The sequence below is a fragment of the Microcaecilia unicolor genome, chromosome 4 (assembly GCF_901765095.1).
Source record: "Microcaecilia unicolor chromosome 4, aMicUni1.1, whole genome shotgun sequence".
Lineage (NCBI taxonomy): Eukaryota > Metazoa > Chordata > Amphibia > Gymnophiona > Siphonopidae > Microcaecilia > Microcaecilia unicolor.
The window spans coordinates 58,065,315-58,082,808 of record NC_044034.1 but is presented as its reverse complement, the minus strand read 5'-3'; the positions used below and the strand labels follow the sequence as shown (position 1 = coordinate 58,082,808).

The following is a 17,494-nucleotide window of genomic DNA, read 5'->3' as shown; positions in this document are numbered from 1 at the left end:
AAAGGGGTGATCTAGGAAAGGAAGTAAAGGCTTCAGTTTTTAGTGCACACTACAATTCTTTTGCTATAGTTTTTTCGTGAAAAGGATGTTGGGGAAATTTTGCAAACACGGTTTGATGGTGATGACTTGGAGGAACTGAAACTCATTACAGTTAACCTGGAAGGTGTCATGGTGAAATTGACAAATTAAAAAGTGGTAAATCACCAGACCAGATGGTATACACTCCAAAGTTCTGAAATGGCTAAAAATGAAACTGAAGATCTGTTACTACTAATTTCTAATCTATCATTAAAATTAACTGTGGTACCTGGGGATTTGAGGGTGAACAACATAATGCCAGCCTTTATAAAGGGTTCCAAGGGAGATCTGGAAACTATAGATTAGAGAGCTTGATGGTAGTGCTGAGCAAAATAGGCAGTTATTTTGTTTTTCAGAATAGTTTATACCATTAGGATAGACACCGCTTAATGGGACAGAACCAACATTTAGCAAAGGGAAGTGTTGCTTTGATCTGTTAGATTTTTCTTGAAGCAGTGGTGAACTAAGGGCAGGGTGGTGGGGGTGGTCCACCTCAGGTACACACTGCAAAGGGGGTGCATGGAGCAGTCATACGGCTGTCTACTTCACCGGTTCCCTCTGACATTACTTTCTGTTTTGGAACAGGGAACCGGCAAAGCCGACAGCTGCGCGACTGCTCCCTGCACCCCCAGGCGGTAAGAGCGATGCGCTTGGGAGGGCTGGAGGTGATGCACCGGGGGGGGGGGGGGGGGGTGTCGTGATTCACGAGGGAGGGAGGAGGGCGAAGCGGCGATCCGCCCTGGGTGGCAGCCGACCTAGGAACACCACTGTCTTGAAGATACTGATAAACATGTGGGCAAGGGTGAGCCTGTTAATTTATATACATATATATATATATATATATATATATATATATATATATATAATTTGAACCTCCAACATTCTACTACTTATCATTTCTATAGCGTTACAAGGCATACGCAGCGCTGTACACCATAGACAAAAAAGACAGTCCCTGCTCAAAGGGCTTACAATCTAGATAAGACAGGTAACAGACAGAACAATTAAGGGTAAGGGAATAAAGAGGTGAGGATAAAAGGACAGGGCAAGTGTTAGGTGTCAAAAGCAGTGGTAAAGAGGTGGGTTTTGAGTTTGGACTTGAAGACGGCCAAAGACGGGGCTAGACGTACAGGCTAGCCCCTACGTCTGGATGCCTGGGTTCGTAACATCCATTTCCACTCATTGCCCCGCCCTCGCATCAAAACGTAATGACATAAGAGAGCGGAACAATGAGGGGGAAGGGAACGCTGGAGGCGAGATGATGTCAGGAGGAGAGAATCGCGGGACATCGAGGGGAGGAAGGGCAGGGCAGAGGAGAAATGATGGATGGGATGGGAGGACAGTCATAGGTGCCCCTTGCGCGTGTTTAACCATTTTACTTTCAGGTGCAGAGACAGCAGTGAAGAGGACAACACAGCAGGCTCGCCTCCAGCTTCTCCCTTCCCTCACACAGTGTCCCGCCTTCTGCGATGATGCATTTCCTGTTTCCGTGAAGGTGGGACACTGTGTGAGGGAAGGGAGAAGCTGTGTTGTCGTCTTCTCTGCCGTCGCTGCGCCTGAAAGTAAAAGGGTTAAACACGGGGAGGGGGGGGGGGGGGGGGACGGAGAGGAGGGCTGTCATTGAGCTGAGGGAGGGCAGGGAGAATCGCTGGACAGGAGGGGAGGGCAGGGGAGAAAGGAGAATTGCTGGATATGGATGGATCGAGGGGGCAGAGGAGAGAGCAAATTTGCTGGATATGGATGGATGGAGGAGGGTGCAGGGGAGAATGGAGAGTTGCTGGACATGGATGGAGGAGAGGGCAGGGGAGAATGGAGAGTTGCTGGATATGGATGGATGGATGGATGGAGGAGAGAGAGCAGGGGAGAATGGAGAGTTGTTGGACCTGGATGGATGGAGGGGAAGGCAGGGGAGAGAGGAGAATTGCTGGACATGGATGGATGAATGGGTGCAGGGGAGAGTGGAAATTTGCTGGATATGGGTGGATGAAGAAGGCAGGAGAGAATGGAGAGTTGCTGGACATGGATGGAGGGGAGGGAAGTCAGGAAGGAGTTGCACATGGATGGAGGTGAGGGGAGAGAGGAGAATTGCTGGACATGGATGGATGAATGGGTGCAGGGGAGAGTGGAAATTTGCTGGATATGGGTGGATGAAGAAGGCAGGAGAGCATGGAGAGTTGCTGGACATGGATGGAGGGGAGGGAAGTCAGGAAGGAGTTGCACATGGATGGAGGTGAGGGAAGAGAGGAGAAATGCTGGACATGGATGGAGTCTGCGTACTCTTTATCTTTTAAAAAATACTATAAATAAAAATCAGAAAGAAAGATCTAAAAAAAACATAGATAAAACAATCCGTATCTCATACTCCTGGAGCATATTACTCATTATACACCCTTCCCAATTATTACTTATCATGACAGAATATTTCTCCTAACGGATCCCTTAAAAACATAATTGCCATTACCTGATAACCTTGTTAGCGCCCGTTTCATTTGTATGAGAAACGGGCCTTTTTTTTACTTATATATATATATATATATATATATATATATAAGCAAAAACTGGTACTGTCAGAAAATATAAGTATGACTCACTTATATTTTCTAGTATTGCCATATTTTACTCATTCTGCTGCCCTGAGGAAGGCAGTACTAGCTCATGAAAGCTATCATAGACTTTCTCTTCCATCAAGCTACAGTGTGGTTTACAAGTTTGGTGAGGGGAGGTGGGTACCATCTTATCCCTTGCCACTGGAAGCAGTTTTTCTTGAATACCCCCTGCTACTGACCATCTTTTTTCTCTTGCTACAAGTGAGGGAACATATGGAGTTCAGGAACAGAAGATTCAGGCGTTTTATTGACCAACGGTGGAATGCCCAGCCAAATGTTCTCTAAAATGCTCTCGGTGCTGTGCTTATGGTGGTTGGAACTCTGAAATACTAAGGGGGGAATTCTATATATGGTGCCTTAAAAATCGGTGCCAAAAAACCACGCGGTTAGTGTGATTCTATAAACTGCGCCTAAAGTTACATGTGGTTTATAGTATATGCTCATGCGCCGTTCTTGAGACTAAAACCAGGCCCTAAATACTTCAACTAAGTTAGGCGCAGATTGGATGTATTGTATAATAGTGCATATAGTTGGTTTTTTTTTTTTTTTTGGAAACGCCCACAACCCACCCATGGCCATGCCCCCTTTTTGACTGCGCGCATTAGAATTTATACACACTGCGTTATAGAATATGCCTAGAAAGTTGTGTGCATTAATTCTAATTAAAGTCAACTACTGCCTCTAGTTAAGTACCAATTATCAGCACTAATTGGCTTGTTAATTTAAATTGTGTGTGCAATTTGGCCATGCATCAAATTAGCATGCACAACTTAAGGCACCATATATAGAATTTGGGGGGAAGTTCTTTTCTAAAATAGGGAGTGAGTAGTGTGGCTGGAAATGTAGTAAGATATAAATGTCTTAGTACTGCTCTCATTACGTCTGTTTTTACATTACAAAAATACATTTGTTCATAGATTAACTTGACTTTAGAAGTATTTAGGGAGAGGGTGGTATTATTGCCTTAGGCGAACTGCATGGCTTGAATTGCTTTTTAGTTTTATTTATTATGGTTTTGTTTAAATGTTGTACGTAGTTTCTATCCCCCAGATTCTCTATAGTTTGCCCAGGGAAGATGTGCATGCAGATTAATTAGTTAACAAGGCATCAACAATCAATAATTGGAGTTAATTGGGGGAAGGATGTAGGGTCTGTTTCAGTACACTCCATAGATGGCTTGAGGTCATAAGAGTCCAGGCTGAAGGCCATCATATTTACATTTTGAGCACCAGTTTATAGAGGGGTTGAGTGGTAAGAACTAAAATCGGGATCATAGATCTGCTTGTTCATTGGCATGGTTATGGCAGTCTGAATACAAGTGACTGTGCACAGCATGATTGCATATGGTGTAATGGTGTGTTGCTATGAAGCTTGTTGTACAAATTTGATCCTGAATAAAAACTGTTTGAAATTAATTGAAGTTAATTGGCAGTAATTTGGATTTGCATGCCCTAGTCACCATTCCAGAACATAACACATCTAAATTTCATAGCGCACAACTGAAAAAGGACGTAGCTATGAGAGCAGTATGGGCGGATCAGGGAGCGTTCCCAAAACTTAGGCACGTTGTTATACAATTATTTTAGTTATTTGTTACATTTGTATCCCACATTTCCCACATATTTGTAGGCTCAATGTGGCTTACATAGTAGCGGAAGGTGTTTGCCGGCTCTGGTGAGAGCAAATACAAAGTGATGTGGTAGGATAAAGTTCATGTGGCACAGTTCCATTTAGGGAAACATACAGCGGAAGATTTGAGTTATGTCCATTACGTACTTAATTTTGTTGTGTCGCAGAGATCAGGCATTTAGGTTGGATCGGCAAGGTATGCCTTTTTGAATAGGTTAGTTTTTAGTGATTTCCGGAAGTGTAGGTGGTCGTGCGTCGTTTTCAAGGCTTTTGGTAATGTGTTCTAGAGTTGTGTGCTTATGTAAGAAAAGCTGGATGTGTAAGTTGATTTGTATTTGAGGCCTTTGCAGCTTGGGTAGTGCAGATTTAGATATGTTCGTGTTGATTTTGATATGTTTCTAGTTGGTAAGTTGATCAAGTCTGTCATGTATCCAGGGGCTTCACCGTAGATTATTTTGTGAACCATGGTGCAGATTTTGAAGGTAATGCGTTCTTTGATTGGGAGCCAGTGTAGTTTTTCGCGGAGGGGTTTTGCGCTTTCAAATTGCGTTTTTCCAAATATAAACCTAGCTGCCGTGTTCTGTGCGGTCTGAAGTTTCTTTAAGGTCTGTTCCTTGCATCCCGCGTAAATTCCATTGCAGTAATCTAAATGGTTTAATACCATTGATTGTACCAGGTTGCGAAATGTATTCCATGGGAAGAGTTGTCAAAAATATCATATCTGTACCTAAGTTTGTGTTTTACGACACACTACGCACTTCGCTTTGGCAATTTCTGTGATCCATCATGTTTATTATGTTGTGACCTTTGATGTCTTAGCCTTTTATTTTGTTATCATCATTGGCTCAGATAGTACTTGACTCCATAGGCAGCCACCACAGGTGCAGAAACACAGACCTGCGTTGTCTATTTTATTTGAATTATTTTAAAATAAACACACTGTTTGGATATGCACTTGGTCTGCCCCCTACTTTTTCTTTTGTGTACATTTTTTTTGTGGGTTGTTGTTAGAGGGACACTTCTGCTTGTTTTGTTTGCTGTTTACCTATGTTGGGTGCTGGCATTATACCAGGTTTCAGCAGGTGTAAATTTAGCGCACAATGTTAGATGCAAGATCCACACTAAGCTAGTATTTGCAAAGGGCAAGTGCCCTTTGGAGAATACTAGTTTAGTGCGGGGTTTTTTTTTTTTTTATATATAGCTAACTTTGGGTGCCATTTACTGAATTCAGCCCTGTGCTAATTTTTTGCTAGTAAATGTGGCGAATAGTTTGACAGACTGAAATTTATGATTTCCTACAGAGTCTTAGACATAACACGTTTTATACAAAGATAGGTCATGGTCGGAACACTTTTAGCTATTTTATTAAGTTGAAACCTCTCTGCACAGGACAATGATTCATCAAATATCCAGTTAGTATCTTTCACACTAGAGGTCTAGAGTTTGATTTATTTCATTCAAGCAATATTGTTGTTGTCGGACACATTTATTTCACTGCCTTCAGAATCAAATTTTACATTTTTTTTAGGAGAGAAGAATGGCTACTTTAAGTGAATTAGCCCGACTTTTAAGACCTGGAGGAAAGGCACTCATTTATGTTTGGGCCATGGAACAAGAATTCAACAAACAGAGGTCAAAGTACCTTAAAGTCAACAGAAATAGTGATCAAATGCTTGACAACAGCAGTCGGACTGCAGCATGTTCTGAGCAAGCTATCAATAACTTCAAGGACAAGCAGCATAACGTATGTCAGGCAGTTACTCCCAGATTACCTGTTCACACTAATAGAACCTCATTTAATTCTCAAGATGTACTGGTTCCTTGGCACCTGAAAAATGGAGCTAAAGTTATAGATGGACCTGCGGGCATAACTAAACCTTCTGGACATGGGTCCAGCTCAGTATTTCACCGCTATTATCATGTCTTCTGTGAAGGAGAACTGGAAGCAGCATGCAAAAAATTGCATAATATCAGAATTCTGCAAAGCTATCATGATCAAGGAAACTGGTGCGTAATTTTGGAAAAACTGTAAATTGTTATTTACATTTTGGAATAAATGCATTTTAAGATTATATAATATTTTTTCTGTGAGTAGCGTCTATTTTTATTGTATTTTTCATTGTTCAGTCTTTTTAAGGGGTCGATACTCAAAACAATTAACTGGCAAGCAACAGCTCTTGACTGGTTAAATCACCTGTTTGGGGCTAACCGCTAATTTTTCAGCGGCACTTAACCAGTTAGTGAATAACCAGATAGCACTGAACTGAAAACCGGCCATTTTGGGGTGTTCTGAGGGCGGAGTTATCACCAGTATTCAGCACTTAACCACGTAAATAGGACCGCATAAAAATCAGTCCTATATTTATGCATTAACCCATAGCCAGTTAAGTGCTGAATATCGCACTTAACCAGCTATGTGTGTGCTGGCTCTGGAAACGCAGAAATTCAATGCTGGGGCCCGGATGTGGCCCAACTTATGCTGGCGGCGGTCAGCAAAACACTTATTGCTGCTGGCTGAATATCAGGCCCTTAGAATTTTACAAAAGATTAGTAGTATTTAATGGAATAATAGTGCAAAATCAAAAATAGATATACAGTGCAAGTGCAAGGGTCTAGGACCAAAGAAATGCATGCAGTTAACCGGAGTGTGCACTTAACTGTTGTGACCCAAAGAAGCTTGACATCTGATAAATATATGTACAGTACTGTTTATTATACGTACAGTATACAGTCTCCGTTAACTGACGTTAGGCTTACTTGAAGTAATCAGTTATAGTCCTCTGTACACAATTGGGTCTGTGAGTTCCATAGACTACATCTGCCAGACGGTAAAAACTGTCATAGCACTGACATCCAGTGGCCTCCAGATAGGCCCGCACGGTGTTAAGACTCTCTTGCAAAAGTGACAGGAGGAGGTTGTTGAATTTCGTCAGCATGTGCCTCGCTGCTCATTTCATCATCTGTTTCATGATCGGCCATTGTTGCCTGCGTGTAGGTGCATATCTCGACATCAGTGCTGTCGTCAGCTCTTTGTAGATCGTAATCAACAGCTACGTAGCGATGAAACTCCTCTTCAGTAACACAGGCTGGGATGTCAATAACCTGTTCATCTGACGCGTTTGCAACAGCTGCATCTGTTTTGTCCCTCTCCACATCCTTAACAAAGCTTGTTTGCTTATAGCAGTTCACAATGGTTGCCTGTGTAACATGATTCCAGGCTTCTTTCTGCATATGTAGGGAATCCAACAGTGATAGATTATGAGCCAGTTCAACAGCACGTTTATCCTTGCCAGTCTGGTCATCCATAACGCTCATCAGACGACTTAGCACAAGAGCCCGATAATTTTGTTTGAAATTGGCTATTATGCCCTGATCCATAGGTTGGATCAGAGAGGTAGTGTTTGGTGGCAGGAAGACCACCTTGACGTTAGATAGCCTGACATCATCCCTGTGTGCAGCACAATTATCACAAAGCAACAAAATCTAACACTTTTGTGCCCACATTCTAGTGTCTAACTTCTTTAGCCACTGCTTCCAAATTTCCCCAGGGCTGTTTGCTCTTTCTAATGACGAGGGGTTTCAACTTCTCACTCCCATCCATATTGCAGCAAAGGAGGATCGTCAGTCGGTCCTTTGACATTTTACCTCCAATAGTTTCCGCATGTTTGAATGCAATTGTTCCATCAGGAATTGCTCGCCAGTAGAGACCGTTTTCATCAGCATTGAAAATGTAACGAGGTGCAAACTCGTTCAAGATGGTAGGAAGAACTGAAACAACCCAAGTTTCAGCACCAAAGTCATCAGCGTCTTGTTTCTCACCATGCTGTTTCTTGAATTTTATGTTGTTCCTCTCCTTCCATCTTTCCAACCATCCAACAGTGGCTTTGAATTCAGTTAGTCCAAGACTTTCAGCTAGCTGGTTAGCTTTCTCTATAAGCAGTGGACCACTGACAGGAAACTGTCTGCTCCTGACTCGAGAAAACCTCCTCAGCTTTTCCCGCCCTTTTAAGTTTCTTGTGTGGATTTGTATTGTTTTGCCAGTCTTCCAGAAGCTGATCTTTCTGCTTCAAGACACGTGAAATTTGACTGGGATTGACACCATATTCTTTAGCAATAGATGCTTGACTTGGTTTGTTTTCTAATTTTTTACGAACTTCTATTCGTTCAGCCAGTGTTAAAGTCTTACAGTTCCGCAGCGGTGATAACTCCATTGTACACTCTAACAACATTCTTTCGCTTATTCTGCCTGTGGCAGTTAAAGGGGTGGTAAATTTGAAATCTCGTTGGTTGTCACGCGCCAATTGGCTTCCATATTCCATGCACGTTCTTATGCGGAGTCTTTTCTGCAGAGGAGCGGCCTTAAACCATGCATGTAAGCGAATCTTGCACTTATCAGTGGTGCGCTAAACCGAAGTTTGTCCCCATAGAATGGAGTGCACTGTATTACTCTTATAAGGACTCAATTGTTCACCCAAAAATCATGAAGTTCTAACTCGGCTCACAATCACTGTGTTCCAAAATCTTTAAAATACTGTGTATATTTTCATTATTTCTGAAAGTCCATCTAAACAAATATTGTTATACATATTTTTTGTTTCCTTACATATAAAATATGTCCCAGAAGGGGATGGAAATTCATTTTTCAGCATAACAGTAACCTAAAGCACACAGCTAGAGCTACCAGTAGAGTGGCTGGGAAGAAAAAAGTAAATGTCCTTTGTGTTTCAGTCAGAGCCCCCACCTCAATTCAGTCCCCTTGGGATAGTTTTCTCACGTATTAGGCACTATGTCCCCGCTCCATAGCTACCAACCAGAAAGTTGTAAGTAGATCTTCCAAGGTATATGAGAAACCCCTTTTCTCATTCACATTTCTATACTCTGGTTCCACACAATTTGCTGCATCTGACATTTGATCCTCCCCAAGTTTCTCAAGCCCCTCTACTTCCATAGGGGTAGGTTCATCAAACCTATTTGGACCCTCTAACAGCTCCACCCCCTGGGAACCGTTACATATTGTCTATGGACCCAGAGAGGCCCATCTTCCTCATGGCTTCTCCCTTTGCTAACACTTTCCCTGCAAAGTCTCCTAGGTACCAGTAACTTCTTCTCCCTTCCCCTCCACCCAGGGATACTTGTCTCCTGCTATGGTGAAGCCCATCTGTTCAGGATAGCCCCTCCCTTTCCCTAGAATGTTGTCCAGTTCCTAACAAATCTAAATCCCTCAAAGCTGCACCTTCGCATTCAGACATCAGAGTTCTGCCTGCCTCTTGGGTCATATGTGTAGAACTGGGAACATTTCTGAAAATGCTACTCTGGAGGTTCTGGATTTTCCATTTGTTACCTAAGAGTCTAAATTTGGCTTCCAGAACCTCCCTCCCATATTTTCATATGTCATTGGTACCTACATGTACCAAGACAGCCGACTACACCCCCCCAGCACTATCTAAAAAAAAATGTATATATAAAATGAATTAAGAAAGGGAAGTAATTAGCAAGTTTTTCAAGCAATGGAGGGCTAACTGTCAACACTGGGAAATATCTGCTGCATTTGAACATAAGAATAAAATGGAGCCTCTGTTCCAGAAGTTAAGATGAAAAATTGGTTTCTGACTGTTGGTAGGGTGGGAGTGAAGTAATAAGGGGCCCTTTTACTAAGCTGTTCCTAAACCCTTGAAAACTGCTCCTTGCAATTCTACCACTGTCTTATAATCTGCACCTCCCCCCCCCCCCCCAGAAATCTGACCCCACAACTGCCCACAACCCTACAAAGTGCCCTACACCAAACCCTCACCCACAAGAATTACCCACTGCAACTGCTCCACCCAAAGAAGCAAACTACCCCACCCCACTATCCTGCAACTGCCAAACCACCCCACAACCTGACCCACACCCCAAACAATCTCCCCTCTACTAAAGAATTGTACTTTTCAAACAGTGCTTCCTTCTTATCTCTCCAAATTAGACACACAGAGGACCAACACAGATATGAATACACACACTAACACACCCATTCGTGCACAGACACACATGTAAGCATGCACACACAGAAACATACATGGGCTGACATATGAACACATTCATTCCTGTGAACACAGACATGCAAGCCCACAAAGATAAACACATACACAAGATAAACACATGTATGTGTATTTTATATATATAATATACACACACACATACACAGTGAGACACAAGATACGCATGCGCGCACACACACATGCACTGAGAAGGGTTAGAAATAATTACATGAGCTATGCTTTTCCCGGTTGTTATCTTGTTAATTTGACTTGGCTTTGTTTCCTATTTAGAGGCAAGCCTGACTCCTTGGCTTAATTTACTCGTCACATTTTCTAATTTGCCTTCCTCTGTTTCAGGCCCATTCTACTGTTGGAGATTACACATTTTGCTTCCTCACAGGCTATTCATTAGAGAAGGGATCAGATAACTTGTTTGGCTAATTGTAAATACATAGAGAAGAAACTGTAATGAAATAGAAAATGAAGGATTAAAAAAGAAGTACTAACTGGAAAATTTGTTACACAATGAAAGATGGAAGAGAACTTTATAAAAAGAAATCAGAGAATGTGATATCTTTAGGATCTGTTTTACTGGTACTTTGCTTGCATTATAAAGCATTAGCGTGTGCAATTGCTATGTGCTAACTCCATTAGAACATTCTAAGTGCTAGTAAAAGGGGTCCTTACATTCATAACCCACTGAATTCATTTATTAAGATTGACAAATTGTTGACTGTCATTCAACGGGTGGTGAGTGGGGAAGCACCACAGTATATCAATATACTCTTGCAAATTTATAGATTTGCACACATTAAGGTCTGCTGGACACAATTGCACCCATCTGTTAAACAGTGTCACTTGTTGTAAACTCAGAGCCATGCTTTCTCAGTCGCGGGCTTTATAGAGCGGAATAAATTATTAACACAGTTGAGGATGATTCAGGTGGTGTCAATATTCCGGAAGCAGCTCTAAGCATTATTTTTTAAGCAAGTATTTTGTATGTAGGATTACAGTGGAATGAAGATGGACTGCAGGTAATAGTTTCACCAGGCTCAAAGTGTAAAATAATGCACATAGATGATGCCCTTATTTGTTTGTTCTAGCTGATGATTATGGGGCTTATTTTCAAAGCACTTACAAAGTTCCATAGGTTACTTTCAAGAAAATTCGTAAGTCTTAGTGCTTTGAAAATACGCCTCCATGTATGCTTTACTGAACTTTGAAGTGTGCATATGGCAGAATAAAAATAAACACACTATCTGGAGGTTCTCACTAAGTAAAATATCAAATTAACAGTGTCTTTGAACATACAATATACAAATCAATTGTGATATAAAAGCAAATATAAAGCATGTACTTTGTAGTGGTCATCTAGAAAGGAAAATAGACATTTATCAACACTAGCATTTTATTTATTTATTACATTTGTACCCCGGCTTTCCCACACATTGCAGGCTTAATGCGACTTACCTAGTAAATAATTACAATTACAATCACAAAGTCTTTAAAGAGAATATTATAAGCTGTAGTAAACGTAGTGAGAGTGGGGTTTTGAGGAATAAGTGAATTGAGCATGTCGGGGCAAACAAAGGGTAGGATAAGGAAAAGGGATTGGGAGGGAAGAAGAGAGGGAGGATGGAGAGGAAAAGATAAAGGGCAAAGGATGGATAGGATAAGATAAGGAGATTGGGAAATATAGTCTGAAGTATAATGATCATCAGGACTGAAATTAGGAGGAAGAGTTTAAAGTTAAGTAGGGTCAGGTGGGTAAGCTGTCTTGAAGAGATGGGTCTTCAGCATTTTCCTGAAGGGTAGATGGTCATTGATTGTTCGGATGGATCTTGGCAAAGCATTCCAAAGCTGGCTGCCCAAGAAGGGGAAACGGGATGCATAGAAGGTCTTATATTTAATACCTTTGCAATTGGGAAGGTGTAAGTTAAGATGGGTATGAGACGACGATGATCTGTTCCTGGCTGGGAGGTCAATAAGGTTGTTCATGTAATTGGGGGATTCTCCATATATAATCCTGTGAATCATAGTATAGGTTTTAAAATTTATTCTTTCTCTGATGGGAAGCCAATGAAGCCTCTAAGAGGTGTTGCACTGTCGAATCTTGACTTGCCGAAGATAAGTCTGGCTGCCGTGTTTTGGGTAGTCTGAAGCCTCTTGATGATTAGGGTCTTGCATCCTAGGAAAACACTGTTGCAGTAGTCTGCGTGTATAAGTACTGTGGATTGTACTAAGTTCCGGAACGTGTTCAAGGGAAGATAAGATCTTAATCTTTTCATAATCCACATCATGTTAAACATTTTTTTAGTGACGGATTTAGCATGGTTTTCAAATGATAGATGGTAATCAGTTGTTACTCCAAAGTATTTTCAGGCTATCTGATATGGATAGTTTAACATCTGGGGTGCTAAGAGCAACCGGGAGAGGTGAAGAGTATTGGGATGAAAGGACTAGACATTGTGTTTTCTCTTTGTTAAATTTCATCTTGAAGGCGTTAGCCCAAGAGGTGAGTGTGGTCATGCCAGTATTAATTTTATCTGAGATTTTGGATAAATTGGATTTAAAGGGGATAAATATAGTGACGTCGTCAGCGTAGATGAAGGGATTAAGTCCAAGCTTAGCTAGCAACCTACCCAGGGGAATCATCATGAGGTTAAAAAGTATCGGGGAAAGCGGAGATCCCTGTGGTACACGGTGATTGTGGCAACTATATATAGTGCTGCGAACGAAGCACTGATAGCTGGTGGTGGTACACAGGAGAAGCCACTTTATAAAACAACACATGTTTTGGCTCAAAAGTGTATGTTGAGAAACTGAAGGCAATCTCAGGTGCCATCTTTGACTGAGTGGAGAAATGAAATGTATCGATTTCTAAAACTGGAGAGACACTTGAATGCAAGGAAGGATTCTGCAAAAATCTGGAGGAGTTTTCAGCAGACTTGGCATCCTGTGTGGGAGATTCTCCCTCATAGAGCTCAGAGTTATCTGTTAAATTTGTGAGGCCTGGTCCTGGTGTTTTCGGTGGGGGGTTGGGTTTGGGATAGGGTGTGAGGTGGTATACAATTCACAGGGGCTAAGTTCCTGGGGGAAGTGTTTTCGGCAGGGGTTACCGTGAAGGATGAACATGGGTTATCCCACATATGTTGCTTTGTAGTTTGTGAGGTCGGTGGGGGGAGAAGGGGGGGTTAGAAATTTCTTATTTCCCTGGTTCTTCTATCTAATTTAATTGTAACCATATCACCACTGATCTGGCGATAGCCTATCAGTACATTGTAAGCCACTTTGAGCCTGCAAAACTGGGAAAAACGTGGGGTATAAATGTGCAAAATAAATAAATATGTATAAAATGTGAAAGGGGAACTGTTTTTACTAATTTGTATTGTACGTTGGAGTATGTTTTTGGTTCCTTCTTTCAATAATGAAAATAAAATTTAAAAAATAAGAGCACATTCAAAAACAGAGCGGCATCACTAAGGGGTTTGTACATATGTAATGAATTACCGACCACCTTGAGAACAATAGATGACCTGATGACCTTCTGGAAATTACTGAAGACTTATTTGTTCAAAAAAACGTACAAAAAAGATCCCCCATAAAAACCGGCACCTAAACTTCACAAGATTAATGAAACTTTTCAAATTCGTTTATTCTAACTTACACCCTAATTATTGAACATTATATCTTGTCCTGTTATTATGTTATGTTTTATCTATTTACCCACTTCTCATTATGCATAATTCTCTTATGCACCTTAACTGCAATAAGGCTGAAATTGTCATTCTGTTAATATGATTGCCATGATTTTCTCATGCACTTTATATTCTGATTTCCTTATCCCATCAATGTGATTGTTGTTGTTTTATATTGTAAGCCACATTGAGCCTGCAAATATGTGGAAAAATGTGGGATATAAATGCAGCAAATAAATATAAGCAGCATTACATATTTGTCTAAGATGTGATATTGCATAGGTACGTCTGATGACTTTTGTAAGCCTGCACTTCTGATTAAGGAGACATGCTCCACATCTCAAACTTTTGTCAAAAGGGGATGGTTTTCAATGGCCGAGAGGTGAGCAAAAGTGCCACTTTAAGCATTCCTACAAACCTCAGGTCTAAACAAGAAGTTAGCAGGGGATTATGCATGACAAAAGAAAAAATTTCTACGATATCCTCCGGATTCTGTATATGGTGCCTTGAGTTACGCCTGCAAATCTGGGCGTGTTCTGATTTGTATGTGTAACTTAATTTGATAACGAGCCAATCAGTGCCATTAATTGGATGCTAGCAACCAATTAGCACTAATTAGAATTTATGCACACTACTCGCTAAGCGTATTTTATAATGTAGTCTGCGTACATTCAACCGCATGGCTCCCAAAATGCAGCGTGGCTATGGAAGGAGCATGGGTGGGTTGTGGGTATTCCAAAATTTTATGCACAGTGTTATAGAATAACCCTCTCTATGCCTAAAGTTAGGTGTAGGCATTTACACCTGCGCCTTAATTCTAGCCATATGGACTGATTTAGGCTTATTCTGTAAACTATGCCTAACTTTAGGCGCAATTTACAGAATACGCCTAAGCGTGTTTTCCTTCGGCACTGATTTATTAGGTGACATGTATAGGATTAGGTTCTAAATTGAACCTGCCATACAGTGGGAAAATGTGAGATACAAATGCAATAAATAAATTGATCAATCACCTCCTTAATTAGAAAAAAATCCCAACTACTTCTACCAATGCTGCCACCCCAGCTTATTTGCCCCATTGCTGCTGGCTCATCAATTCATACCATACAATTTGTTAAGAGAAGGTTCTGATAGAAAAAAAAAAAGCTGGTCCTCAGTTGCTTCTGAAAAGTCATCAGGAAGCTCATTCCACAATTTAGGCACCAACATTAAAAATGCACAGTCACTGGTTCTATTTATTTATTTAGTTTGCTGCTCACACCTTTTTCAGTAGTAGCTCAAGGTGAGTTACATTCAGGTATATGGGGTATTTCTCTGTTCCTGGAGGGCTCACAATCTAATTTTGTACCTGAGGCAATGGAGGGTTAAGTGACTTGCCCAGCAGTGGGAACTGAACTGGCCACCTCTGTATGTTATGACTGCTGCTCTAACCACTAGGCTACTCCCTCCACTAAATCCATCTATGGGAAAATCTTTGGATCATGGGCAAGGTTTATAGTCGTCATTGTTCATGCCCCTTCATCTTTATCCAAACCTTGTAAAACTTGAATAAAGGAGAAACCCAGTATGTTTGAACTTGCAGACAATAATGGTTCAAAGGTTTCCTGCCAAAGGTATACGTTGTAAAGTGGACCCTCTTTTCTCAGCGGTTGCAGCTCTCCACCACCTGAAGAACACCTTCCAGTACTGCTCCCTTCTTTCCTCAGAACAATGAAGCTTTTTATTGCCTAGAAAGGGGTTTCCCTCCTTCCCTCAGATGTGGCACCAAAACACAAAACAAAGCCCAGTTATCATTCACCTTTCTCAAGCCGGTTAGTTTGCCAGTCCCGGCTTCCACAGCTGCTGCCTCTCCCTCCCTCCTGGGGGAGAGTAGCAGCACATAAATAAAAAAACAGAAAGAAAACAAATACCCTGTTCAGTGTAGCGGGTTTTTCCAAAACCCCAGTTCACCTTTAGTCAAACTTTACAAACACACAGCTCAGTACATAAGTATATAAGTAGTGCCATACTGGGAAAGACCAAAGGTCCATCTAGCCCAGCATCCTGTCACCGACAGTGGCCAATCCAGGTCAAGGGCACCTGGCACGCTTTCAAAACACAGTTCAGTTCTAGCCAAGCTTGAAAAACACACAGCTCAGTTTAATCAGGCTTTCAAAATACAGTTCAGTTCTAGCCAAGCTTTCCAAAATACAGCTCAGTTTAGTCAGGCTTTCAAAATACAGTTCAGGTCTAGCCAAGCTTTCAAAATACAGCTCAATTTGGCCAGGCTTTCCAAATACAGTTCAGTTCTAGCCAAGCTTCAAAAACATAGCTCAGTCCAGCTAGGCTAAAAAAAAACCACAGTTCAATTTTAGGCCCAAGCTTTCAAAACACAGCTCAGTTTAGCCAGGCTTTCAACCCACAGTTCAGGTCTAGCCAAGCTTTCAAAAACACAGCTCAATTTAGCCAGGCTTTCCAAAAAACACAGTTCAGTTCTAGCCAAGCTTTCAAAAATATAGCTCAATTTAGCCAGGCTTTCCAAAAACACACAGTAATGGCTTTGCGCGGGCTCAAAGCCTAGGGTCCCACCCTCTTGGTCAGTCATACTCCTACCTGACCTCCTCCCGCATGACCCGGCTTGGCCCCGCTACGTCCTTGGCTTTCGCTGAGCCAGAGCGGAAAAGTCCATCGGCTGTTCCAGGGTGTTCTCCGGTTCAGTCAACTCCATAGGGCAAGGCTCACTCTCTGCCTCTCTCTCCTCAGGAGCCCAATCCATATTCTCCTCGCCCCGCCCTTCCCCCAGCTGCTCACCCTTTCTTTCATTAAAGCTCTTTGGTGGCTCTTCTTTCTCCACCCACCTGTCCCACCACCTCTTCCACCAGGTTGGAGAATCAGCCTTATTCCTTCCCCTGCGGCCCTCCTCTGGAGACTCCTGGGAATGCACATAGTTTCTCTTATCCCCGGTCTCCCTTGGGGCATGCTGGGAGTTGTAGTTCTTTATTTCTAGTTTTTTTCCTGGGGAATGCCTGCCTATAACGGGGGTATTCTGGCCTATCCCAGGGTTCCTTTGGGGCCTGTCCTACATACTCTTTACATACCCCCCCCCCTTAAATTTCCACCCCCACATTCCTTTTCCTCCTCCTCCTCCACCCGGGACAGAGCATCAACATTTCCTAAACATCGCCCGGGACGATGCTCCACAGCATATTGGAAAGGCTGCAATGCTAAGTACCAACGCATTAGTCTCCCATTATTATTCTTCATTACATTCAACCATTTCAGGGGAGCATGGTCCGTTACCAACTTAAATTTTCTCCCTTCTAATAAACACTACACTCCTGCACTGCCCATCGTATGGCTAAACACTCCTTTTCTATGGTGGAGTAATGTTCCTCATGAGGCAGGAGCTTCCGGCTTAAATAAAGCACCGGGTGTTCCTCCCCGGCATGCTCTTGGGACAGCACTGCGCCTAACCCCCTCCCTGAAG

The 17,494-nt window shown here is 42.0% G+C and overlaps 1 protein-coding gene across 1 annotated transcript in view; it reads left to right on the top strand.

The window, feature by feature from the left end:
* Positions 1-6,392, top strand: part of ALKBH8 (alkB homolog 8, tRNA methyltransferase) — an 86,115-nt gene extending 79,723 nt beyond the window's left edge. The window contains 1 exon segment of the mRNA XM_030200258.1: positions 5,842-6,392. Coding sequence (XP_030056118.1) covers positions 5,842-6,345 — 504 coding nt within the window. The 3' untranslated portion in view covers positions 6,346-6,392.
* Positions 6,393-17,494: the final 11,102 nt, after the last annotated feature.